Here is a 27,897-nt window from a genome sequence, read left to right as displayed (position 1 = left end):
ACAGTTTTGTCTGTTTGTCCGGGCTAATCTCTGTAACGCCTGAACCGATTTTAATGGGACTTTCACTGGAAGATAAAGGAACATTTCCATTAAAGCATTATGGCATATTTATTATAATTATATTTGTTTAAAATATAATTGGCACTAATATAACTCAAAAAAAAAATAAGAAAACGCTAGTTTGGTGTTGAAATTGATTTATTTATTTATGATGATTACAGATTATTGTAAAACTCGCACATAACATAATAGATCCAATTTTAGCTGTAGGCACTCAACTTATCATTAACACGTGATAAAGATCGTTAAAGAGTCAAACTTTATCCTAAGCCCGCTAACCCACAATATAGCAGATTATCGGGTAAGGCATCATATATCATCCATAAGGAGGTAGGCCCAAACATTTTAATATATATATAAACTAAATAAAGATTATTCATTAAATTCCATTCAATCGGTTCCGAGATCTAAACCCTATTTGACTCAACTAATTAAGAATTAAACTAATTAAAGAAACAATTATCGGTTCATGGACCACTTATTTGCGGCGCTTGTATATCGGGACTTTGATCCCTGTCCTGCTAGCCTATTCATTATTTTGGTAAATATTATCAACTTATTAAAATAAACATCAAATCGACTGAATCGTCTACCTACTGAATGATATCCACCGGATGACATTTGATACATAGAATCTCAATTTCGTATGTGTCAACTAGCATACGTCATAGATAGTGAATTAAGCCGGATTTATATTTGTCTGACGTGTCGTGGCAAATATAAATCCGGCTTTATAAATTTTGTATGCGACATCACGACATGTCACAACACATAAGTGTAAACGTTGCCATATAGAATAAATTATACCGATTCTGTTCTGATGCGTCACGTCAAGTCACGTCTGACAAATATAAATCCGGTTTTAGTCTGTTGGTCTGCCTCTGGTCATTCGACCCTAAAAAATGTATGAATCTGGTAACTGATAAACCAATCCATGCGTCAGGTGACCCAAAAGCTAGCGCTCATTTGCCTTACAGAGGCCAGCGTGTTGAGTGAGTTGATTAAAAAAATTGATGGTGTAAATTTTTTGTAAATACTTTATTTTTAATACTAATATCTATGAACTATTTAAATAAAGAATGTTTGCACAATTATCAGACTTTGTAAAAATTATTGGGAAATTCGGGAAATAGTAACCCACGAAAAGCATTTTCATATAAATTAGGATTATTACTGCTTGCACTATAAAACAAAAATTGCATGTTAATAATAATAATAGTACAACCTCGGACCAATAACATACCACAAGGCGAGCGAGAATCAATAGTTTTGTGATGTGATGTGATGTTTAAATTAAAATGATTATTTGCTTTTTAGCTTACAACAGATTTTAAAAATCGATAATAATCCCATCAAAACATATATATTTATGTGAAAATGCAAGCCAAGTCAATTAATGAGAATGTGTGACAGCAGACAAGCGAACTAAATGGATACCAAATTCTACAGATAATACTGATTTTTTTTTTATTGGAACAAACAATATTGCAAAAAGATTAATTCAATTAATAATTCGACTGTTCAAGTGTTATTATATTTTTGAATAACAAACACTTGTATAATGCCAAAAACTTTAATAATTTTGCAAAACATTATAGACTCAGCGCCACGAAAGAAGTCCCTTGGCTAAAACCTGAACTAAAATTGACAGCGCCTTATACAAATGACAATAAGGCCGCAATTACCAAATAACAGTAAGCGCCATTAAGACATTAGCGCCGCGTTTACGGGACTTGTTTCGTGGCGCGGACTCTACTAAAGGCGACTTTAATAGACTTTTATTTTCACATTTGTTTTGATGGGATTATATTCTACGTGTAATATCACTCGAATATCCATTTCATAATAAAGTCTAACTAATCTTATACATCGATATAATAATAAGAAGTTAGTAAAATTTAATAATAGTACACTCCAAAACAGAGTTCCTTAAAATAGTCAAGACACTATTGGGCAGTTATGATCAGAATCTCAATAAATCTTCAAAATCAAATCTACAGTCATAGTCTACTTGTAGGCTACCATTTTTATAACTACACAATTCATTGCATTACGGTGCTGACAGACTTGATCATTCACTTGTAACAGAAAATCGAGCATTCGCCGTTTTTATATTTGTCGAACTGAACAACGAGCCGAGCTTAGCATAGACCCGAATATTGCTACGAACTTCTTGAGAATTCTAGCGAACACTTTATTCGTTGATCGTCAAAGATATTCTTCATGAAGATGTCAGACTTCAAGCAAATCTGCTCGCTAGAATCCTCGCCAGAACGTCCGATAGAATGCTCGCAAAAATGTTTTCGTATTTTTCTGTGATATATCATTCGCATGAATGCTCATTACAAGTGAATGCTCAAGTCTATCAACACATTTAGAGAATGGCCGACTAGCCGACCATTGGGCGTAAACAGGGGTGACATCTAGCGTTGCCAACCGTACAACCGTATAATATAATAGTATCGTACTATATTTGGGGTCTACGTACTATATAATGTTGAAGATATATATAGTACGCAAAGTATTTTTGCGTAAGTATTTTTGCGATATTTAGAACACAGAAACAAAATTTTCATTTCAAAACGTTATGAACATTAGTTTTTGACAGATGCAATTGCCTATCCGAACTTGTGTATTACTGAGTTACAAACATTAAACGAACGAATTAGAAAAAAAAAAATGGTTTTGGTTTTCAAAAATTTAAAAAAAAATGTGCAAAACAGCGTAAGACACTCTTATTACCCGACTGTAAGAAGGGTCATTTCATTAACTCTTGAAAAATGCAATAAGAGTGAATAAATATTGATTTTTGAAAATAAATGTCGATATTTTGCTTGTTACCTGAAGTACTATATTTTATTTATGCGTACTATATTTTTTTACAGCTAAATCTAAAAAATACTATATTTTTCTGAAAAAATCTTGACAACGCTAGTGATATCTGTGACATTCATCTCAATGTCTAGTCGTGTTCTTAACGCCATAAAGTGTTTTTTTTTTTAATAAAACAAAAGTCAGACAATCTCCCGACAGTCGGTCCTTTATCGATTGTAAATAACTATGTATAACGAAATAGTCGGCTTGCCGGTATTATCAGCACAACTTTAACAGCTTGGCCAGAAATATAAAAAACCTAGATTCTAGGCATTCTATTTTTAGCAGCCTGAGACTAAATTAAATTTTTTTCCACCACATGGCGAGGTTTATTATTTTCTGGTCATACAATACATGGAATATTATTGTTTTTTTATTTTTAATTTAACCAAGTAAATTTTTCTTCATCCATTTTTAATACAAAAGTTTAGGTAACTTTTATAATTACCATTTATTTAAAATTTTATTAAGCTGCTTTATTGTATCTATCAAAGCTACCGTAAGCAAAGTTTAAAAATAATTTACTGAGGAACTTACTTACATGTATTTTTAGATCATCATTAGCTGCAGATTTGTTCATTTGAGATTTTAATAAAAATATTATAATATTATATAATTATACAGAAATCAAAACAGATTTCTTTATGGTTTAAATAATAATAGAACATAAAACGTTTACAGTGGAAGACAACAGAAATAAATTCTATTCCATTAAAATTGTACATCAAAACATTCAATTAATTTTTCATATTAAAATAAAAACTCTAAAGCCGATTCCACATTTGTATCATTCACCCGTTCCGTTGACCGTACCGTACCGTATGTCATTATAGTCTGGCGAATTCGTTGATAACACTCCCATGATATGCGGGCGACAGGGGAAAAGACTGCGCGGGTGTGAAAACGTGCGTGCGGGGAAGTGACGTGCATCAGTCGTGCGTCTTTCATTCATCGTTTCTTAGTTTTCGAAGAGGAGTGATATATTACAGACTAAAAAAAGCATCGAAGACAATAATAGTAATAGGGATGGACAGGATTCCATAAAATATAAAAAGTTCAAAGAATATATGAATTACGTTTAAAAAAAACTGAAAGCTTGGCTTGTCGAAAAGGCTTTCAATATATTCAAAATAGCTTTATCAAATTCCTAGAAAATACAATTTTATGACATTTATTCATGAAAATTTATGAATAAAATATGAATATGAATATTAAGAGAATATGATACATCATTCGTTAGTCTGCTGGATGTTTACGTATTGTATCTTGTTTTTTGGCCTCAATACGAGTGTGTACTCGTCGGATAATATGTGTCAGCTCCTTTAATAATAGTCAGAATCACACTGACACGTAACAATTCGCCTCATCGGCCGCTCAGAGATTGCGTTCCTGGTCATGATATAGTAGGCGATGTGACTTCGAACTGGCGCACTAGGTGGCCGAACCGCGCTGTTTCAAGGTTATGCCAACAGTTTGTCTTTGTAGTGATGAGACAAAATAACGAGGCAATTGTAATTGAATATGTTTCTCCCATTCGATCACTACCTGTCAGAAACGCAATCTCTGAGCGGCCAGACTTTTACGCATATTTGGTTGTGTGATACGTCATTATCCGATCAAATGTATGGTGGTACATCGGTCGCTAGTCTGGGGTTCTATTTTTTTTTTATACTACACGATGTAGCCGGCATCCACACGGTGAATAGGTAAGCGGATCGGGCGAATGTGGAACGTGCTTTAAGTTTGGCATTAAAATATGGTACTTTAAAGTGTGTCCACCATTGTCCTCTTATAATAAATGGACGTTCAATCATGTAGAAATTTTCACTTAAAAACTGGCCAATATTGCTTTGACAGTTTTAGAATTATTGGTAAAAAAAATATGCCTAAAGGCCTTTAAGTCCAATATTCAATAAAATCCCAAATTCAGAGCAAATTCAACCTTAAGGATTGAGTTTAAGGTTGAATTTGCAAATGCGACTACTTGAATTGAGTGCCAAGAAGTTGTGTTTGGCACTCATTGAGTGGGGACGTTTTTTGGTCGCTGATTGTGCATCCATTTTTTAATAGAAGATCAATGGTGTACACTTTTGTACCTAAAGTAAGGACAATTACAAAGAGTATCATTATCAAACATTTCGAGTTTTTTTACTATACTGCATTCACGGTGCAGTTACGTTAATTTTCAAACTTCATTAAAAATTCAGGACGGAATATGTTCTACGGAAGTCAAAGGCACTTTTTAAACAAACTGTTCCTCTAGCACATTGTCATATTACTTCCAAGTGAGTAATTGAGCTACAGCTCCTAGCGTTCTTTCTTATTTCACTAAATACTAAACCTTCCCTCATAACCTTAATAAAATCGACAAAGATCATTAAAAGATTGTTTCATTTCTAATACTATTCGTAAAACACTACCGTAAAAGTATTTCATACAAAAATTCAATACACTTTTTATAGTTAAGACATAATATCTATAAAATATTTGTAAATAACATATAATGATGTAAAAGTATTTCATGTCGTCATAATTTATATTAGAAGGCACCAATCGACGGCTTGGAGTGTACAAGTGATTCATCATTAGCATAAAATAAAATGTTAATAAGTATTCAAGATATAAAGGAGAGCGGAATTAAGACTTAAAATAGAGCAGTGGTTCAAACATGGTATATATATTTTTTTATTCTTTACAAGTTAGCTCTTGACTGCAATCTCACCTGATGGTAAGTGATGATGCAATCTAAGATGGAAGCGGGGGAACTTCTTAGGAGGAGGATGAAAGTTCACACCCCTTTCGGTTTCTACACGACATCGTACCGGAACGCTCAATCGCTTGGCGGTACGTCTTTGTCGGTAGGGTGGTAACTAGCCACGGCCTAAGCCTCCCACCAGCCAGACCTGGACCAATTGAGAAACATCAATCGGCCCAGCCGGGGATCGAACCCAGGACCTCCGTCTTGTAAATCCACCGCGTTTACCGCTGCGTCACGGAGGCCGTCAAAATAGTACATAATGGTTTGAAAGCCGTGTGGCCAAAGCTTCATTTACTAAATGCTTAGTTTGTGGTGTTATAGATAGAAAACAAATTTATTTGGATCATTGAGGCTTTGGGAAGTAGAAAATTGGAAGGAATAAAGCAGTTTCAAAGCTTCCGACCACTAACCGCCCAACCATAAATCGTACTTATTTTATATATCTTTCTTTGAAAATATGGAAATAATGCCCTCAGGTCATTGACCTCTTATAATAAAAGGACGCACAATAATGTGGAAAATTTCACTTAAAAACTGCCCAATTTTGCTTTGACAATTTTAGAATTATTGGTAAAGAAAATTGTGAAAAAAGGTTGAATTTGCAAAAGCGACTACTTGAATTGAGTGCCAAGAAATTGTGTTTGGCACTCATTTAGTGGGGACGTTTTTTGGTCGCTGATTGTGCATCCACTTTTTAATAGGAGATCGATGCGTCAGGTACCAGAGATCGTGGCGACCCTCGCTAGACACCGTTGAAGTTTATATATCTAATGATTCAAAAAAATATATATTATTTTTTATCCTTTGTATAAAATATGCAATTTTATGGCAAATATTAAGAAGCACTGTTCTATGTTCTATAACGTTAAGTTTAAGTCATAATTCGCGCGAAAAACACATACAAAGTGTGCGTTATCCTATAATATATGGTTGATTGGAGACGGAGCCTCCGTTACATGTGTATGGTCGCGGCGGTGTAGCGCGCTTCGCCCCGGCGCCAACTCCACGTGGACGGACGATACTGAAAAAGTTACATTTTTATATATACTAACGGCATGCGCCCACCTATCCGCACCGTACGCGTCGTAGGGATCGCATCAAACGTATTTTAGGAAAGTCATACAAGTGCGTCTACTGATCCGCATTGTGCGGATTTTAGTATTCTTTGTACAGAAAGTCATACAAGTGCGTCTACTGATCCGCATCGTGCGGTTTTTAGTATTCTTTGTATAGAAAGTCATACAAGTGCGTCTACTGATCCACATCGTACGGATCGAATCAAACCGATTTTAGTATTCTTTGTATAGAAAGTAATTGAAATCCGTCCACTGATCCACATCGTACGGATCGAATCTAACCGATTTTAGTATTCTTTGTATAGAAAGTTATACAAGTGCGTCTACTGATCCGCATCGTGCGGATTTTAGTATTCTTTGTATAGAAAGTCATACAAGTGTGTCTACTGATCCGCATCGTGCGGATTCTAGTATTCTTTGTATAGAAAGTCATACAAGTGCGTCTACTGATCCGCATCGTGCGGATTTTAGTATTCTTTGTATAGTAAGTCATATAAATGCGACTACTGATCCGCATCGTGCGAATTTTAGTATTCTTTGTATAGAAAGTCATCCAAGTGTGTCTACTGATCCGCATCGTGCGGATTCTAGTATTCTTTGTATAGAAAGTCATACAAGTGCTTCTACTGATCCGCATCGTGCAGATTTTAGTGTTCTTTGTATAGAAAGGCCCAATTGGACTTCAAACACGTAAATAAATGAAAACTCTCAGGCAAACAGGTTTCCTCACGATGTTTTTCCTTCACCGTTTGAGACACGTGGTATTTAATCTCTTAAAATGCACATAAATGAAAACATGGAGGTGCATGCCCCGGACAGGATTCGAACCTTCGAACAGAATGCAGAGGTCATATCCACTGGACTATCCACGTCTCACAGGACCAATGAAGCAGTTAAATAGGAACGCTGATAGATATTCAATACCTTGATAAGCAGCTGGCCACTGCGAGTGTGTGGGTTTTTGAACGCGTATAGCACCCAGGCGGCGAGGCTGCACACTAGCGCCACGGCAACAAACGCACCCACCACGCCACCCGCCGACGACGAGGCGGGCGGCGCCTCTGGTGCTGGCTCACCCGCCGCCACTGCCGCCGCCACCGCCGCCTTGGCGGCAGGCTCTGAGCTCACTGCGCCTGCAAAGCGACATCACTCAAACCAATTATCACCTATTAGACTTGTCATCATCATCATCATCATTATCATCATATCAGCCGATGGACGTCCACTGCAGGACATAGGCCTTTTGTAGGGACTTCCAAACATCACGATACTGAGCCCCCTGCATCCAACGACTCGCTTGATTTCGTTAGTCCACCTGGTGGGGGTGTGGCGAACGAACTCTTTCGTTCGCCCACTTTAGGTTAGGCCATCTACATTCACATTCCAGATTCATTTCATATTTAGAATTCCCTCGACCGCGCATGCGTGGATATATTGTTTCGCCCATCCATTACATCTTTACCACTTCATCATTCCACACCGCTTCATCTATTTGATAGTACTTTTATTTTATATCCATATACAATTGTTACAATCAGTAAAGTGAATAAATATACCAAATCAACAACATCGTTTCATATCAATATACAAATATACAACGTGTCCCAAAATTCAACGATAAGCGGGCGCCAAAAGATTGACCTGCTCATGAGCACTTAAGGAAAAATAATAAAAAAAATATACCTAAATTTTTTTTTTAGTTACAAAATAAATTTTAAAATTCTTTGAAAATTTACACCTTGTATGATATTTTGAACTACCGCAGCTACAATTTCTTAAATATGCTTAAGATTTTTTTTGTATCGGAACCTAAGTAGTACTACTATTCACCACAACTCTTAAAAACACCACAATGCCCGCAGTTTTTACACAAAAAAATATCAAAATATTTTTTTTCCCTCAAATTTTTAAAGATTTTTACTTTCAGTCTACTTTGACTCATGGTCTTGCAAAAAAAAGTATGAACACCGCTATGGCAAGTTATTTTCAAAGTTGACGCAACTAATCAAGATTTCAAAATAGTATAATACCCTAGGATAACTAGTCACAAAAAAAAATATGCGTACCATTTGTAAACAAGAACCAAATTTCTTAATTGTTCTTGTTGTTAGTAATAAATTTTACTATGTTCCAAAAATGTGTTTGTTATTTTAATTACACAACATTAAAGTAAATGTTCGAATTGTTTTCCACCGGCATTAATACAGGCACGACATCGCCTTAAAAACGACCGTTTTATTTTTCGCGCATATCTTCTAGCATTGATATGTGCCGCAGCCTGAGTGATTTTTTGCCGAAGCTCGTCCAATGTCGTAATCGGTTTTGCGTAGATCCTGTCTTTGAGACAACCCCAATAAAAGAAATCCAGGGGGTTTAGGTCGGGTGATCGGGGTGGCCATAGGATAGGACCAAGTCGCCCGATCCAACGCCCCGGATACTCGTGGTCTAGGTATTGTCTCACAGGACGAGCGTAGTGAGCTGGGCAACCATCATTTTGATACCACATATTTTGAAGGTCGCTTAGGGGGACGTCTTCTAGTAATTCTTGCAAATCATTTTGTAAAAAGTTCAAATAACTGTCCCCATCTAAGTTTCCTTGTAATTCAAAAGGCCCAATCACTTTTCCATTTAAAATGCCCGTCCATAAGTTGACCTTAAATTGATATTGGGATTTGTCTTCTCTCATCAGGTGCGGATTCTCATTGCTCCAGCTGTGTAGGTTGTGAAGATTTAAATAGCCATCTTTCTTGCAGGTTGTTTCATCCGACCATAGTACTTTATCCAAGAACTGAGGATCTTCCCGATGCTTTTGAAGCATCACTCGGCAAAATGCGATCCGCAGTGGATAGTCCCGTGATAGTAACGTTTGTACACGTCTGTAATGATATGGGTGTAGCCGATGACGTTTTAGTATTCGATGTGCTGAACTTTTTGGGATTCCCGTAGCTGCTTCTATGGCACGCACTGAGGTAGTTGAATCAATGTTTATTTCATTGAGAACTTCTTCATCGCATTCCGATCTAGGTCTTCCAGCGTTTCTTCTAGCTGACGGCAAACGACCCTCCGAAAACGCTTGATGCACATTCATAAATACCCGATAATCTGGATATCTTTGAGCGTTTGGGTACCTTTCTCGATACAATCTGCTAGCAGCGTTAGCATTGCACCGACATTCTCCATAAATGAGATGCATGTTAGCGTATTCCATCGGCGTGTATGGTTGCGGCATGATAACGCTAAACAGTCCAAAATACACCAAAAGTCCAATTCACAAAACACAGGCACAGTCCAAAATAATGCCAGGTCAGTTCAGTTTGCAGATCACTTAAGTCCAGTCCAAAATGCAAAGCCAAAAGTCGTTAGTACGAGAGCCACGTCAATTGAATACGGAAAGTTGCGCAGTAAACAAAGGAGCAGAGCGTACTGACTTGCTGGGAACAGGATTTTCTTTACCTGCATCATTGTCATTCAACAAAGAACATCTGTCTATCCCTCTCTAACGTATACTTATCGCTATCTTTCTCTCTCTCTCTCTCTCTCTCTTATTTTTAAATGTTATCGTTCGTTCCATTAAAATTCTAGGAAATTGCAACGTATGACTCACATCATTTTGTGCATAAAGTAAAAGTGATTTCTAGGAGCAAAAACATTTTAGAAATTTAGTTCTTGTTTACAAATGGTACGCATATTTTTTTTTTGCGACTAGTTATCTTAGGGTATTATACTATTTTGAAATCTTGATTAGTTGCGTCAACTTTGAAAATAACTTGCCATAGCGGTGTTCATACTTTTTTTTGCAAGACCATGAGTCAAAGTAGACTGAAAGTAAAAATCTTTATAAATTTGAGGGAAAAAAAATATTTTGATTTTTTTTTGTGTAAAAACTGCGGGCATTGTGGTGTTTTTAAGAGTTGTGGTGAATAGTAGTACTACTTAGGTATCCGATACAAAAAAAATCTTAAGCATATTTAAGAAATTGTAGCCGTGGTAGTTCAAAATATCATACAAGGTGTAAATTTTCAAAGAATTTTAAAATTTATTTTGTAACTAAAAAAAAATTTAGGTATATTTTTTTTATTATTTTTCCTTAAGTGCTCATGAGCAGGTCAATCTTTTGGCGCCCGCTTATCGTTGAATTTTGGGACACGTTGTATAAAACTTCCATGGCGATAGGGGTCTACCAACACTGAGCTTTGTAATGCAGGGTCGCCATTCCAGCACCTTGGGACCCCAACAGGCTTATATTATTAGACTAGAATCGCACTCAAATTCATCAACAAAATTGTCTGTCGTTTTTGAGGGGGGCGAGGTAAACTCACACATCGAAAATATTTAATACCAATGAATATATCCTGTATCCTTACACTACACAGTTGTGTGTATCGTCACTTAATCTCAAAAACTACTTGACGCACAAAAATGAAATTCGACAGGGACGTAGTTTACAGTTAGTAGATGTCCGCTATGAACGAATTTTGCAAGAGGGAGGTCTAAGGGCGGACGAAGTCGCGGGCGTCCACTAGTACATAATATTAGTAAGTTCAAATAGGCAGGGAGACGTTGGATGCTGGCGACTCGAGACCGTTTTGTTTGGAAGTCCATGCAAGAGGCCTATGTCCAGCAGTAGACATCCATCGGTAAGGTAAGGTAAGTTCATATAATAAACAGCAAATATGTGTTACAATACAAAATTAATTAAAAGATAATTATTAATAGATTATTCGCCTGTTGTACAAAACTAAAAAGATTTTTTGCATAGAGGCAGTTTAAATGCCTAGAAACTCTAATCACATTTTTATTTGTGAAAATAATCTCGTAATTGTAATATTTTTATAAAACAAAACGGTTTTTATCACGTCACCGCAAACGCCAATCATAAACTGTAACGTCATTCGCTACGAGGCACCGGTTTGTGATTGGCGCTTGCGGTGACGTGATATAATCACATCATTGCAAACGCCAATCACGCTGTTATCTTTATGAATGACGTCACTTGCTAATGTAATAATGTTGTGTTTCGGCGGCAAAAAATTTACGTAGATATTTTATCATTTATAATTAATTTTTTACTGGTTATTATTGACGGGACAAAATAAAATATAAAGATAAATAAATAAAGATAAGTATACTTTATTTGCACACCACAAAGACAAAAACAAGTGAAATAAAAAAAAATTAGGAAGAGATCAGCATACAAAAGGCGGCCTTATCGCTAAGTAGCGATTTCTTCCAGGCAACCTTCGGTTTAGGAAAACTTAAGGACATCAGCAGGTGGCGTAAAACAAAAATAACCATAGTATTAGTAATACACATACATACAAATAATTTACATCCTAATACATAAACATAGCTTATAATACTTCCATAATTCAGTTTAAACACTGTTTACAAAAGAGGCAAGTAGTCTATTAAATAACTAACTGTAATTACCAGTAGTGACGATGGCGGTGTCGTGCGAGCTGGTCGGCCGGGTGTCGGTAGTGTACACGATCTTGCCGGAGCCGTCGGGCGCGTCCACGTGCGTGCTCGCCGGGCAAGCCGTCTCATTGGATATAGCCGACGTGTCGCAATCTACACAATAAACACACACACATACACAACTTTTGAAGTCTCAATCAGCATTATTTTTAAGTTAGCCCTTGACTATAATCCCACTTGATGGTAAGTGATGATGCAATCTATCCTACATACAGCCTCTCTTGATGAGTACTTTACCAACAAACAAATTAAAAATTAGGGAATAAATCACTAGTCGTTTCACACCTAATAATAATTATAATTAACTTGTCCTTAAAGTAATATTAATAAATTCGATTAATAAGCTTAGAACAATTAGATATGGTTAATATATTTTATATAACATTTTATAAACAATACATACATAATTTAAAATAAGTTAATGACATGCGTTTTCTTCCTTCATTTCTTATTTGTTTGTTGGTAAGCAGTACTCATCAAGAAAGGTTGTAGTATAAGATGAAAGCGAGCTAACTTGCTAGGAGGAAAATCCTCACCCATTTCGGTTTCTACACGACATACCGGAACACTAAATCGCTTGGCGGTACGTCTTTTTGCCGGTAGGGTAGACCTGGACCAATTAAGAAAACCTGAATCAGGCTAGTTGAGGATCGAACCCAGGACTCTGGACTGTGCATACAGGTTTCCTCACGATGTTTTCCTTCACCGTTTGAGACACGTGATATTTAATTTCTTAAAATGCACACAACTGAAAAGTTGGAGGTGCATGCTCCGAACCGGATCCGAACCCACACCCTCCGGAATCGGAGGCAGAGATAATTTCACTGGGCTACTATGGCACTTAGTAGCTGCTTTTAAGAATATTTTTTGTTCGATCCTGGGTTACACGGCCCGAATCAATTTAGAACTTTTATATTTTCCAATTTATTAGCTACAAAAGAATGGTACAATAAAAAAATATATGCTTCTTAATATTCTTTATCAATATAAAGATCTTTTCGATGAAATTTGACAGACTGGTAATTATCAGTTTTGTGACAGGGCCGGGTTAAGGAGGTCTAAGAGCGTGTATATATAAAAGCGAAATGTTACTCATAAATTAAATTTGGGAGACAAGTAGTTTACAGTAAGTAGACATCTAGTATGTATTTTTAACACGGCCGGATTAAGGAGGTCTAAGGGCGTACGAACTCGTGGGCGTCCGCTAGTTTATTATATGTTTCTGTACTTACGTCTCAGAATCCAATCTTGTTTATTACGATCTGTTCCACTCGAGCAAACTTGAATTTGATCGCACCACAGGCACTGCAACAATAACATACAGTTTAAGAAATACCTCTATAACTCTTACGTTGTACGTTACATTGAAAAAATATAAGCATCAAACTACTTACTACTACTATATTACCCTCCTTCCAGCTTGTATAAATAACGAGGTTATTAAAAGTTCTTACTAACCAGCTGTTATTTTTACTGTTAATAGCTTAATTAATAGTTATACAATTTAACAGCCATTATGTCCTACAAATTGCGTGGTACATTATCTAGTTTCGACGCTCCAAAATTTTCATTTCCTGGTAACTCAGTTTCAAGGATTTTAGTAAATAAAAATGTTAATTGTGTCTCATCGAGATGAGCTTCATCTCACAATTAACTCACGAAAAATTAACCTGTTGGTAATCAGATGTAAAAAATGTTCTACGGAATCAAGGATTTTAGTAAATAAAAATGTTAATTGTGTCTCATCGAGATGAGCTTCATGTTACAATTAACTCACAAAAAATTAACTTGTTGGTAATCAGATGTAAAAAATGTTCTACGGATCCTTGACTAAGTATTTATATAGGAACGAAAATTTTGAAACTTTACAATTACAAAAGAAATAAAAATGGTAGGTTGAGATGTTAAAACGAGGAAGTGTAACAAACAAACTTATTTTCTCGTTTATAATATAAGTGTATATAGGATCATCATCATTATCATTAACAACCCATATTCAATATGGGAGGGGTTAGGCGGCCTAACCCCTCCCATACTGAGAGGAGACTCGTCTAAGGCCTAACTTAGGCCTTAGTCCACCATCCTGGCCAAATGTGGATTGCCAGACTTCACACACATAGAAAATAGGCTTGTAGATTGAAAATGTTTTTTTCATATTTTTTTGACAATACGAGCCAACACGCCTGTCGGCCATGACGGTTTATATTTCAACTGTTTCATGACGTCACCATAATAAATCCCTTACAAATAGAGCGTGTGACAAAAATATTAGTTAACAATTAATTTGACGACGTCACCAAATGGACGACAGCGTTTTTGACGTCTGGAAAATTTGCAAAAAATACGTGATATTAAAATTAAGTTTCATAAGAAATCCTTAATCTTAATTGATATCGATTATTATTGTTTAAATTCAATCTGATGTGAGCCAACTACCGAATTGAGAAAATTCTCAGCAGGTTTCCTCATGATGTTTTGTATATAGGATGAACTTTTGAATCAACTAAAGCCTCAATAGCTTAACGGTAAGAGCGGTCGGACTCATCACCGAGGGGTTGGTGGTTCGATCCCCGACCCGTTAGTCTATGTACCCACTCCTAACACAGTCTTTCCCGACTAATTTGACGGGATTGGAAATATTGGTCATATTTAAAAAGAAAAGATATGATATTCTTTTAAAAAAAAAACGACTGACCTTAAAGCCGGTCTCGTGATTAGCGCAACTCTGGCACGAGTCGTACTGCAGACAAGTTGGAAGAGCTACCAGTTTTAGGATGGTATTGTTTGTGATCTCGTAGTTCTTAAACGATACTCTGTGGTATTCGTAGATTGTCTTCCGTCTGACATCTGTAAAATAAATGCTACATTTTTTATCATCATCATCATAATCTTAATATACAGGGTGCTCGGGAGTATTTTCCAGAATTTCAATGTGTTGCCAAGTCCACTTATTGGAGCTGAACTGCATAACTTATATTTTTTTAACTAAAAAATAAAAACTTTTTTATGTTTTCATACAAAGTAATTCAAATAATTCCGACTATCCATGTAACACACGCCTTTATCTAGCCTTGCATTTTAAAATACGTGAAACAGGGTTACGTCATAATTATAAGGATGCGTATAAGAGACACATTTTAAGATTTATTAACAAAAGAAATATTATTTACCCCGAAAATGTTTATTTTAGAACAACTCCGTCTCCGAATGTTGACGTAATATTGTTTAATCATATACCACTTGTCGTATTAGCCCTAAGAAACATTAATCTCTGATTTTTATGTGCATTTTACAACATATATTCCTTGAACACTTTTAAATAATTTTCGGTTAAGAATATAACTCCAGAGTTATGGGAAATACTTCCGAGCACCCTGTAGAAATGCGAAGGGTACATTAATCACGAAATCTTGACATACAAAGATGACATTTTGTTGGCGCTGATGCCAACTTTGACTAGACCTTTTTACAGCAAAATTTGTTCTAGTTTTTTTTTTCTTTACAAGTTAGCCCTTGACTACAATCTCACGAGGATGAAAATCCACACTCCTTTTGGTTTCTTTTTACACGTACGGTACGTCTTTGCCGGTAGTGTAGTAAATAGCTACAGCCGAAGCCTCCCACCAGCCAGACCTGGACTAATTAAGAAAACCTCAATCGGCCCAGCCGGGGATCGAAACCAGGAGCTTCCGTCTTGTAAATCCACCGCGCATACCACTGCGCCACGGAGGCCATCGAACGTCGTCGGAGTTAAAACACTTACGGTAGTGAAACTTGTCAGTTAAATACGCGTCGCTGATGCCAACTTTGACTGGATGTTCGCTGTCAATGATATCCTTCAACGGTAGAGGGATGTCCTTATATGCGAATATGATATCACCATTCTTGTATAGAGTTACAGCAAATGTGAACTTTTTCTCAATGTCTTGTCTGAGGGTGGCGTTCTCCCAGAAGACAGTGAACTTCTCACCTAGAATTAAAATATAATGTAGAGTAAGGATAAAATATATGTATTTACTGAAATCTTTAGGCTTTCACAATAGGTAGCATTAGCACAAACTTAAAATTAAAAAAAAATATAAATTAATTTATTTCAAGCAATCTCTCTATCACCAGTTCTGAAGGCAAGATCAGTTGAGAAGAGCCGGCAACAACATAGTTTTAAATTGTTAAATCATTACATTCATTATCATCATTAACGACCCATATTCGGCTCACTGTTGGGCACGAGTCTCCTATCAGAATAAGAGGGGTTAGACCTTAGTCCATCACGCTGGCCAAATTCGGATTGGCAGACTTCACACACGTAGTGAATTAAGAAAATCTTAAGATATGCAGGTATTTATTGTGCAAATGATTTTTACACCTTTTTAGATTGCGTATGGCACCCTCGTATCATTAATTTAAAGTTTCCGTTTTTACTTAACACCATCTGACCCACAGATATAAGAGTTAACTAGATTTATAAAGCGCCAATTCTTTGTATTGAAACCAGCGTACCCGGGGGTATGGCCTAAACGAACACATACATAGTGTAATAATACTTATCACACTGATAAACTCTTCACGTAATTATTATTTAGTGAAAAAAAAAATGTTACCCTTACTTTAGAGTTGAATATTATTTATTTCGTCACAGAACAAAATACAATGTGAGTAAACAAAACAGGACTGCTAGCACATGCGTGGAAACGCTTGCGAAGTTCCGCACACCTGGGTGTAAGCGGGCCACGCCCCCTTGATACTTTTATTGCTAAAAGCGTTAGCTTTTAGCTGTGTCTGTTCTGTGATCTACTAGTAGGCCGAACATGCGACCGACAACATAATATCTCTGAACGGAAATATATATTTATCAACCAATACCAGTGCAGCCGAAAATATCGCTAACTCTTTCATTGCGTTGGGACGAAAGAGGTGAAATTATGGCAACTCTGCCACCATTGGTCAAAATTTCTGATTTCTCTTCTTGAGATATGTTGGTTGCTAGACGTACTAATATAACATAACCTGATTTTTCGAAAGCGTGAGCAAACTTAGCTATGTTTATTTATTTTAATTTATACATATTTATTTACGAAATTTATAACAAATATTTTTCTTCCTTGTGTTTGTGTAAACGCTTTTTTGAGCATTGCACTTTCCTGTTATCACCTATCTTATATATTTTAAATGCATTAAGAACATTGACCTCTTATAATAAAAAGGACGCACAAGCATGTAGAAAATTTCACTTAAAAACTGGCCAATTTTTCTTTGACAGTTTTAGAATTATTGGTAAGGAAACTTATACCTACAGGCCTTTAAGTATAGTCCAACATTCCATAAAATCCCAAATTCAGAGCAAATTGAACCTTAAGTATTGAGTTTAAGGTTGAAATTGCAAATGCGACTACTTGAATTGAGTGCCAAGAAGTTGTCTTTGGCACTCATTAAGTTGGGACGTTTTTTGGTCGCTGATTGTTCTTCATCTTTTTAATAGGAGATCAATGATTAAGAAATAAAAAAAGACGAAAAATGGCTTACCATCGTCGTTCATTTTGACGCAACTGTCATTAGTGAGCGTAGTATCGAAGTTGGCCATGAGCGGAGCTATGTATTGAGTAGCTGCTAGCCAGTTGTGAACATGGTCGCCCATGTAGATGAATCCACCCGTCGCGACTGTCATGTTGGCAACGGGGTGTCCGTAGAATGGAAACGGGAATGACGCCTTTATAGTCTGAACAGATTACAAGAATTGTTTTAGCGTGAACACTCCCCTCCATCTATTCGGAAATGACTATATTAAGTACTAGCGGGCACCCGCGACTTCATCCGCGTGGAATTCAGTTTTTCACAAATCCCGCGGGAACCATAAATTTTTGGGATGAAAAGTAGCCTAAGTGTTAATGCTAAGTAAAATCTATTTTCATTCCAAATTTCAGTCAAATCGATGCAATATTGACAAAGTTTCATACAAACTTTCATCCCCTATTTTATACCCTTGGGGGTAGAATTGATCATAATCCTTTCTTAGCGGATGCCTACGTCATAACATCTACCTGTATGCCAAACTTCAGCCCAATTCGTCTAGTGGTTTGGGCTGTGCGTTTATAGATCACTATCTCACTCAGTCACTTTTGAGTTTTATAGTTTTATATATTCAGACAATAGGACAGCAGACGGAGACCTCAGACTAATTACATAATGACCTACTTCGCTAGATGTCACTTTTCTGTCAAACTATATGATCAAAGATCTAATGCGATTATAAAAACTGTTTCATAGTTGTAATCGTGTTCATTGCTTAAAGGGCTCCTCAAAAAGCCTTTTTGTGTAGTTGTGTGGTCAACAACTTCTTGTTTACTATAAGATGCCTAATCTGATGCTCGTTTTCCTCAAAAAATTACAGACAATTTAGTTCGTGAATTTGGGTGCGATACTAATACTAAGCAGATAAAAGCAGAGTTTTGTAAACATAATATAAAACTTATTGGTAGTAACTTACTGTTGCTCGTCTATGAGAATTGCTCAAAACATCGTGTATATTTGCTTTTGGTAGAGTGATGTTGGCCCAATACTGTTTAAAATATTCTGGATCCCCAATGAACGTACTATTGTAAAAGTTGTGGTTATCCTGTTAAAATACAATTGTATTATGAATACATTCATATAGGAACTGATTTATCGATATCTTATATAAACAATAGGCTAGTTGACACTTTTATAAAAGATTTTTAAATTATTTATGATCATTCTACTACATTGAAAATTTTCATGACATAATGAGATGAATTCTTAGTTTGAGATATGAGACATGAAAAATTTAATATTGAAATATTTTTTCACAATACCAGCAAAAACGCTGTTAGCCATGATGGTCTGTATTTTATCTTTGACATGACGTCACGTAAGCCCATAAACAATAAACAATACTGAGAGAAGCAAAAAAATGAGACATGCTTTAGTTTGACGTTTATTCCACTACTGACATCAAATAACATCATGACGTTACACTATGGACGATAGCACTTATGACATTTGGAAAAATTTTAAAATAGGTAAGTACATAACTAGTAGATTAAGGGTTTTTAAGATATTTCGGACCCTTATTCCATGTACTATACGAAATTTAAAATGTTAAATTAATCGAAAAATATCAAATATTAAATTTGATGATGAATAAACTACTCTATAGTTAGAATGTAATTTTCAAAATACTTACATAACTGAGATTACTTATATTGTGTTCAGCCTTTATAGTCTCGGGAGTTTCTTTGAAAACATCATTCGTGGCTGAAAGAAATAAACTGTTATAGTTATTCTATCTCAGGAAGATGATTTTTAGGTGTAGTAAGTTGAGAGCACAATCATCTTTGTAGTAACTTGAGAATTGTCAGCATAGCAGAAACGCGTTATTAGATTATTTAGCGTGATACGAGAAGTAGTCGTTGCTAAACATCCACTCATAGACAGGTGATAATTTAATAAACATGTTTCTGTTTTGCTAATGCTCATACAGTTTCACACACAAACACACCTGTCTGTACACTAAGTTGTATAGTTAGGTGCGCTAGTGTGTGTGTAGCTTTGGTTGTAATTGTAAGCAATTATTTATCTGTCTTCTCGTACTTATATAATTTACTATATACACTATATTACCTAGTGGTGTACAATATCTTGCTACATTGTGTGTGCAATGTAAGTACATTTGAAAAGGCATATACATGAGTCACAGTATACATTAAGCCATCGATTAGTTCTTAAAAATAACATGCTTTATATCATAATGAGCATAGCAATTAGCATAGCAAATGTATTTATCACAGTGGATTAAAATTTTCTTTGTTTAATATTTTCTTCTAACAAGGAGAACTAATCTGATAATGGTTATTTTAAACCTGACCTCAGTAATTTAATACTTAACAATATTAAATAATAAAAAATGAAAAATTTAAGCAAGTTATGTGTCGTTTCGCTGTGTTGTGTGCGTGGCTTTTTACTATCGTAGGCACAAAACAGATGAATTCAAATGAAACTTAGAATTTCACTGAAAATTTCTTAGAAGAAAATAGAACTCAGTATCTTATATAGCCCGATCCAGGACCTCGCGATTCGGAAGCACATAGACTCACCTAGATCAACTTGCAGTTAGCAGTGTCATAAAGTGTGTGTCACTCAATTTTATGTAGTATTTATACTTACTGTCATCTGGTGCGATGGGATCGCTCACTTTTGGTGTATTGACATTTACATCGACGTGCAAAATCCCTGAACCATTTACTCCAAGCAGCTTATTGATGGCGGATGGAGGTAGCGACGATGCTGAAATGAATAGTAAAAAAAATCATTTATAAATTGTTTAAGGTGTGAAACATGAATCTGTGTCATGACGTCATGTAAACGCTTATACTCAATGTGTACAGTTTACCAACAAATTAAAAATGAGGGTATAAATCACTAGTTATTTCACACCTAAAAATATTTATGATCAAATTGTTCTTAAATTATTGAAAATAAATTCGATTAGTAAGCTTAGCACAATTATATCTAGTTAATATATTTTGAATAATATTTATAAACAAACAATTCATGACATAAAATAAATAAGTTATGATTTAACATGCGTTTCCTACATTCATTTCTAATTTGTTTGTTGGTAAGAAGTACACATTGAGTAAAGCTGTAGAATACGGGTAGGTACTATTTAGGCGCCATTTTATTTTTATCTGCATTTAAATAAATACTACGCTACGCTACGCTAAAATGAGTAATAATAAAAGTAACTACAGTGACATGGACAAAAATTAACGCCAACTGAAATAACTGAGATGGCTGTGGAGACGACAAACATCATCATCATAATACATATAATTTTTATTTTCTTTTATCATGATCGTAGAAGGAATATTGTATTCCACTGGACGTAATTACCCATTGTAGCACTCGTGCTGTCTATTGTGCAATTCGGATTCGCCTCATTGGACGTGCTCACTCACGCTACAATGGCCGTCATTACATGACTGTCACATAAATAACTATTTTAAATTTATTATGTATATTTATGAGTTTTATAATTTAGAAAAAAAGGGAGCAGGTTTTCAATTCGCCATATATATTTTTTTATTGTTTGTCACCTCATAACTTTGTTATTTACCAATTTTGTAAATTCTTTTTTTTTCGTTTGAAAAAGGAGTTTGCAGTTACTATATTAAAAAGACACATTAAAAACAAAAACAAACATAAAATGTTTAAAAAAAGAATTAACCGGCTTTAAAGATGGCTCTCAATGTTTGTTTTGCCTTTAAACAGATCAATAGAAGATGTTATTTTTCGCTTTAGAATAATGCATCTTTGAAGTCGGTTAATTTATTTGTAAAAAAATATTTTAAGTATCATTTCAACATTACAAGTATACATATTTTTTGACTAAAATTTTATCAACGCACAGCAAATAGAAACTTAAGGCAGCCTTCCGTTCTTGGCGACCGTGACGTGTGACCGCGACCTGCGACCGCGCGACCACTTTTGTTTAGTGCTCCATAGAAATTCATACTAAGCAGTGGGTCGTGCGGGACTGTCGCGGTCGCAGGTCGCGGTCGCCAAGATCGGAATGCCATACGTTAAAAAACTCAAGAACACAAACTGGAGTGGTGTTCCTTGCCATATAAAAAATATCACCATAAGCTAGTTGACACTTTTTTTAAAAGATTTTAAATTGTTCATTATCCTTCTATTGCCTTGATGGTCTATAATGACAAAGTGTTTAACAAAATTATTATTATTAGTTTGGCGTTTATTGCTTCAGTGACTTCAAGTAACATCTTTACGTCGCAAATTGGACGGCAACGTTATTAACGTTTGAAGAAATTAAAAAAATTCGCAATTTTTTTTTAATATTGATATATTTCGGACCCTTATTCCGTGTACTATACGAAATTAATATTGTTTATATTAAATTTAATATGAGTCAACTACCCTATTATGATCTCAAAAATTGCTTGAATTCCAAGTTCTAAATTGAGGAATGTCTACTTAAATAAGGGCCTAAGTTTATTTTACGACTTAAAAACACTAGTCGTCTCTCGGGGATTATACGTCGTTTTAAATAATTAAATTAAAAATAATTTTAAAACATATTATATTAATAAAAAATATTGAAAGAAAAATATTAATAAAAGACTTGTAAAGTACCAGAAAAAGACGCAAAGTTTACAAGCAATTCGCATAGAGAATATATTATGTATGGCCACATTAGCATTGCACATAAGGAATTAATTGTAAATTGTAATTATAATAATTCAATGTATAAAATACGTAAATAATAATAATACATATATAAATTAAAACCTTTAAATTTATATACAAATATTTTGATATAAACAAATACATGTTTTAATTAATACATATAAATGTAGTTTTTTTTAAATATTTGTCTGTCTGTCTTTAATGGGACTTTTACTGGAACATATAGGAGGTTATGGAGCAACATTTAGGCTACTTTTAAACCGAAAAAAAAAACAAAATACATAGTTCAAACGATATTTGTGAAAAACAGAATTTCACACGTACGAAGTCGCAGGCAAATTATAATAAATACTAATATGTTTGTTCCTTGTTGAGTCTCTCCATGAATTACGAGTACGGAGGGGATTGACGAACACGTCACACCAATGTGAGACAATGGAGTTCGTAACTTGTGACGCATGACTGTTGACGCATTTTAAAAAGAATCATTTTTCAAAGAAAAATGATGGACGTTTGTTTGTGTTTTTCATTAATAAACTGAATAGTGTTCTGTTATTTTTGTACTTTTATTGTATTACAGAAAAATACATTTAAATGAAAATAAAACTAGAATAAGAATTGCTATTTTAATTTATTAATTTCCAAATTAAAAATTGCAAAATGTGACGTCACACCTAGAGGGGAGTTTCACAAATGTGACCGGCTGTGACCGGCGTCACGTGGTCAAAACAACACGAAATTCATGTGACGTAATTTATGGATGGGCCCCATTCAAATTACATACAGTAAAAGCTTCTGTTTCCAAAATGTTTAATGTCCATATTTATGTGTGTCAATATACATCCATACTATAAAATTATAAATGCAAAAGTAAGTCTGTCTGACTTTCTGTTAGCTTTTAACTTAACCACTGAACCGATTTGGATGGAATTTGTTATAGAAATAAAATGGACCATGGGGCAGAACATAAGCTTTATTTTAACTTGGCTTTAGTTTTCGCGGGATTTATAAAAAACAGTATCACACGAATGGTGGCTGACGCTCGAGGCTAGTAATATACATATAAAACCAGAAATAAATTTACATTTATTAATATTCGCATATGATTGAATAAATAATATAAATAAGCACATAGCGTTGTGGTTAAAACATATAATGCATTTTCGGTCACCTCTCACTCATAAGAAAAGAGGTAACTAAATTATTGAACAGAAAGACTATTTAAATTACACAAGGGGAGACTTTTAAAGGCGAGCGATAACTTCTTGTGAGTATAAAATAATCTTATCACTTAAGTAAATAAATGGAGGAAGAGCCGCCTCGCGAGATAAACTCACTATACTACAGTCTTTCTTGATGAGTACTGTTTACCAACAAAGAAATTAGAAATGAAGGTAGAAAATGCATGTCATTTTATAACTCATTTATTTTAAATGATGTGTGGTTTGTTTATAAAATGTTATATAAAATATATAAACCATATTTAATTGTTCTAAGCTTATTAATCAAAATTATTTTCATTATTTTAAGAATAAGTTAATTATAATTTTTATTAGATATGAAATGAGTGGTGATTTAAACCCTCATTTTTAATTTGTTTGTTGGTAAACAGTACTCTTCAAGAAAGGCTGTAGTATAAGTTTACCATTTAAAATTTATTTTTTCAAAATTAAATGGCAAAACTGTTGTTACAAACAACGGTTTAAATGGCAAAACTGTTGTTACAAACGACAGTTTTGCTATTACTCACAATACTTTCATTTGAGCATCGCTCGATACAAGTCATAATACAAATATCCGCAGGCGGGAATTGTGTGAAGAGAAGCCACATAATGTGATTTCTTACCAACTCGCATTCAAGAATCTCTCCTTGTGTAATTTAGTCCTTAAAATAATAGAAATTATCTTGTTATGTAAGCAAGGCCGTTTAATTAATGACAAAATTAGAATGACTACGCAACTAATTAACGTACTGAGCAATTGTACGAGAATGCTTAATTTATCAACAATTAGATGACTAATCTTACTGAATGACGTTCTAAACTGACTATTTATTTCAAAATAATTTTGTTTATTTTTCTTACGCAGGCTGTATGTACAAAGTTTACATAGTTCGAAGAGCCGATGGACGTTGGGGGTCCAAAGGTGCTGGAATGGCGACCCCGCAATACAAAGCGCAGTGTTGGCAGACCCCCCACCAGGTGGACTGACGACATCAACCGAGTCGCAGGGATTCGCTGGATGCAGGCGGCTCATTATCGTGATGTTTGGAAGTCCCTACAAAAGGCCTATGTCCTGCAGTGGACGTCCATCGGCTGATATGATGATGATGATGATGGTGACGCTGTATGTACCCAGTCCATCTTGATTGAGGAGGTCAGGATACGATCACGCTATAAAAATTTGGTGAACGCATTCATCCACTCTACACAGTAATCTGGATTGCAATGAACATTTTTGATGGCAATTGATTGGCGTCTGCATAACGTAAAGGATAATAACAGAATATTTATGACAAAAACATTGTCTTTTCCCACAAAAATGCAAATTGTATTGGACTATAGCTGTCCAATTTTTTTTTTTATTATTGTTGTAAAAGCTGTACAAATGTAGGTGACGAAAAATAAATACTTGAAATAATACCTTCAGCTTCATATTACAATTAAAATATATAATTTATGTATGAGTAAACTAAAGTGCAGCTAATATTTACACAGCTGAGTTACAAGAGGTAGTTATACATTTAGATGTAAAATGTAAAAATAAAGACACCAAAACTGTTTTTCAGTTAAATTTAAGCTATTTCTCAAAGTATTCTGTATGGATAGATAACCCAGATCACACTTTATTTTAAAAAGGGGTACAAGATGACACATCATACATTTTTATCATTTACTCTTTATCCACATTTCAAGGAAAAAAGTTCCTGCTGGCTTGCTATTTGAAAAGATAATGATTGTACAAAGGACTCACTTTCTATAGTAGTATTGATAACTGGTGCAGAATTGTTGGTCGGAGTAATAGAGGAAGGTGATGGTATGGAAACATTTGTAGTGGCATTAGTGGCAGGAACAGAAGAGTTGTTGACGTCACGCCTTTGTCGCCCTTGGGTGTAGGAAACAAACTCTGGTGTTATATCATTGTAAGTATTATCATCAATATGGCCTGTATAAGTCAAGTCCACTGGAAAGATACAATACATATTAATTGACACAACATAATAAGAACATTGTATTATTTGGTTATACAAAACAGACTTCATTATCTGGACCATGTACTTATTAAACATTCAATCATTATCAACCTATATTCAGCACACTGCTAAACACGAGTCTCCTCTCAAAATGAGAGGCCTCTCCAGGCCGATAGTCCACCACACTGGCCCAATGTGGATTGGCAGACTTCACACACGCAGATAATTAAAAAGAATCTCTGGTATGCAGGTTCCCTCATGATGTTTTTCCTTCACCAATTGAGACACATGATATTTAATTTCTTAAAATGCACACCACTGAAAAGTTGGAGGTGCATGCCCCAGACCATATTCAAACCCACACCCTCTGGAATCGGATGCAGAGGTCATATCCACTGGACTATCATGGCTAGCAATGAAATAGCAGACTGATATATGATTAATATAACAATACACTAATTAAAAGATTACAACATAAATTATTTTATGTGTATTATTTATTTCAATAGCAAGTACAGAAATATTTTGTGGGAGTAACGTTATATTGAGCTACTTTACATCATTAAGCTACAAACTAACTGATCTAAAAATAGCTAATGTTTTACTGCATGAAGATTAGTTTTAATTGATATGACAGGAAGTGACTGTTTAGTGTAAGAATGCAACACCAGTGAACTATTAAAAACAGTGAACTAATTGATATATCAATGATATTGTTATTGTATAATTGAATATGCATATTTCAAAAAGGGCACATGTCTGATATTCTGTCCACACCTAATCTCTGTATATCAAAAATATAAAATATTTAATAACATATTTAGATTAATTTTACAATAAATAATTTTAGTAATTTTCATAGGCATTTCATAGGCATTCATTTTCATATTAACACCAAAAAGTAAAGTAATTTAGTTTTAGAAATTATACACTGCTTTGGAAAATAGTTAGTTTTTTTTAATTGCTGGACATTTTAAATTTTCAGACATGTGACCTTTTTCAAAATTGTGTATTCATTTATATCATATGCATTAATGCTCCTAAGCTAGATCAGGAAATAAAAATTTTTAACTTATAGATAAGTATTTCATAAATTAAATTATTTAAGATAGTTCTAATTTTAAAACAAAACAGGGGGGAATTAGAAGAGGAACCCCTTAAATTCTTGTTAAAAAATTTGACAAAAATAAGAAAGAGAAAGTTTTTTACAATGGTCACATCTGGCAGCTTTCCTTTAGAAGCTAATATTTAATGTTTATTAATATAATAAACATAATAAAAATAGGTAAAGCTGTGATAGCCCAGTGGACATAACCTCTGCTTTCGATTCTGAAGGTGTGGGTTTGAATCTGGTCCAGGGCATGCACCTCTAACATTACAGTTATGTGCATTAGAAGAAATTAAATATCATGTGGCTCAAACACTGAAGGAGAAACATTGTGAAGAAACCTGCATACTTGAGAATTTTCTTAATTCTCCAGGTGTCTGCAGTCTGCTAATCAGCATTGGACTAGCATTTATTACAACATCTACACATTCAATAATACCACTTCATAAAAATTATTTTGTTACTTCAAAAACATCACCAGTTGGTGCAAATGTTGGTTTTTTTTTTTACAACAAAATTTGAGTTGTCCTCCTTTCAATGTTGTTATAATAGATTTTAAACCATTTTGTAATAATATTCTTAGATTTCTTAAGTATGCTGGGATTAGTGACTTGGAAGCTACACTTAAAAAATATGTGAATGCTAATAGTCTCTGTTTAGTTAATACTTTAATCATTTAACATGTTAACTCTTTCATACAATAATGGGTAAATAAAAAGCTGGTGTTCAGCAAAAGTGATATTCTCCATACACAAACCAGATTCAGTTATAAAAGTAATATCCTTCTTTAAATTTCCTGTTACCTGATACTTACATAGCAATAATTGTTTCTTATTATTTACGTCATCGCAGCAACTCGCGAAGTAGGTACGTACGCCACCACAAAGATGAATGTTGGTAAAATAAGATGAATTTGACTCTTACCTGTTGCACCTATTGTAAATGCAAGTGATAAAATAAAAAGCAGCCTTACTAAATACGGCCTCGCTTTCATTTCAATGATATTCATTATTGCACAACTTAATAATTACGAATGAGTTTATAACTATTTTTTACACTTTTTACACGGACTTTTACATGTGTAACGTCATTTGCCTTTTTAATTTCTATTTGACATTCACAATTC

The 27,897-nt window shown here is 34.7% G+C and overlaps 1 protein-coding gene across 1 annotated transcript; it reads right to left on the bottom strand.

Moving 5' to 3' along the window:
• Nucleotides 1-180: 180 nt before the first annotated feature.
• Nucleotides 181-27,897, bottom strand: LOC112045872 (plexin domain-containing protein 2). Its single transcript, XM_024082244.2, has 12 exons — nt 27,696-27,897; nt 25,444-25,653; nt 20,428-20,547; nt 19,448-19,518; nt 18,731-18,859; nt 17,770-17,962; nt 16,010-16,216; nt 14,942-15,093; nt 13,479-13,551; nt 12,199-12,339; nt 7,693-7,901; nt 181-6,713 (listed from the first exon to the last, which is right to left on the bottom strand). The coding sequence occupies exons 1-12, from the start codon at nt 27,778-27,780 to the stop codon at nt 6,645-6,647; spliced, it is 1,659 nt and encodes a 552-aa protein (XP_023938012.2). The 5' UTR covers nt 27,781-27,897; the 3' UTR covers nt 181-6,644.

The sequence above is a fragment of the Bicyclus anynana genome, chromosome Z, assembly GCF_947172395.1.
Source record: "Bicyclus anynana chromosome Z, ilBicAnyn1.1, whole genome shotgun sequence".
Taxonomy (NCBI): domain Eukaryota; kingdom Metazoa; phylum Arthropoda; class Insecta; order Lepidoptera; family Nymphalidae; genus Bicyclus; species Bicyclus anynana.
This window is presented reverse-complemented; position numbering and strand designations above follow the sequence as displayed.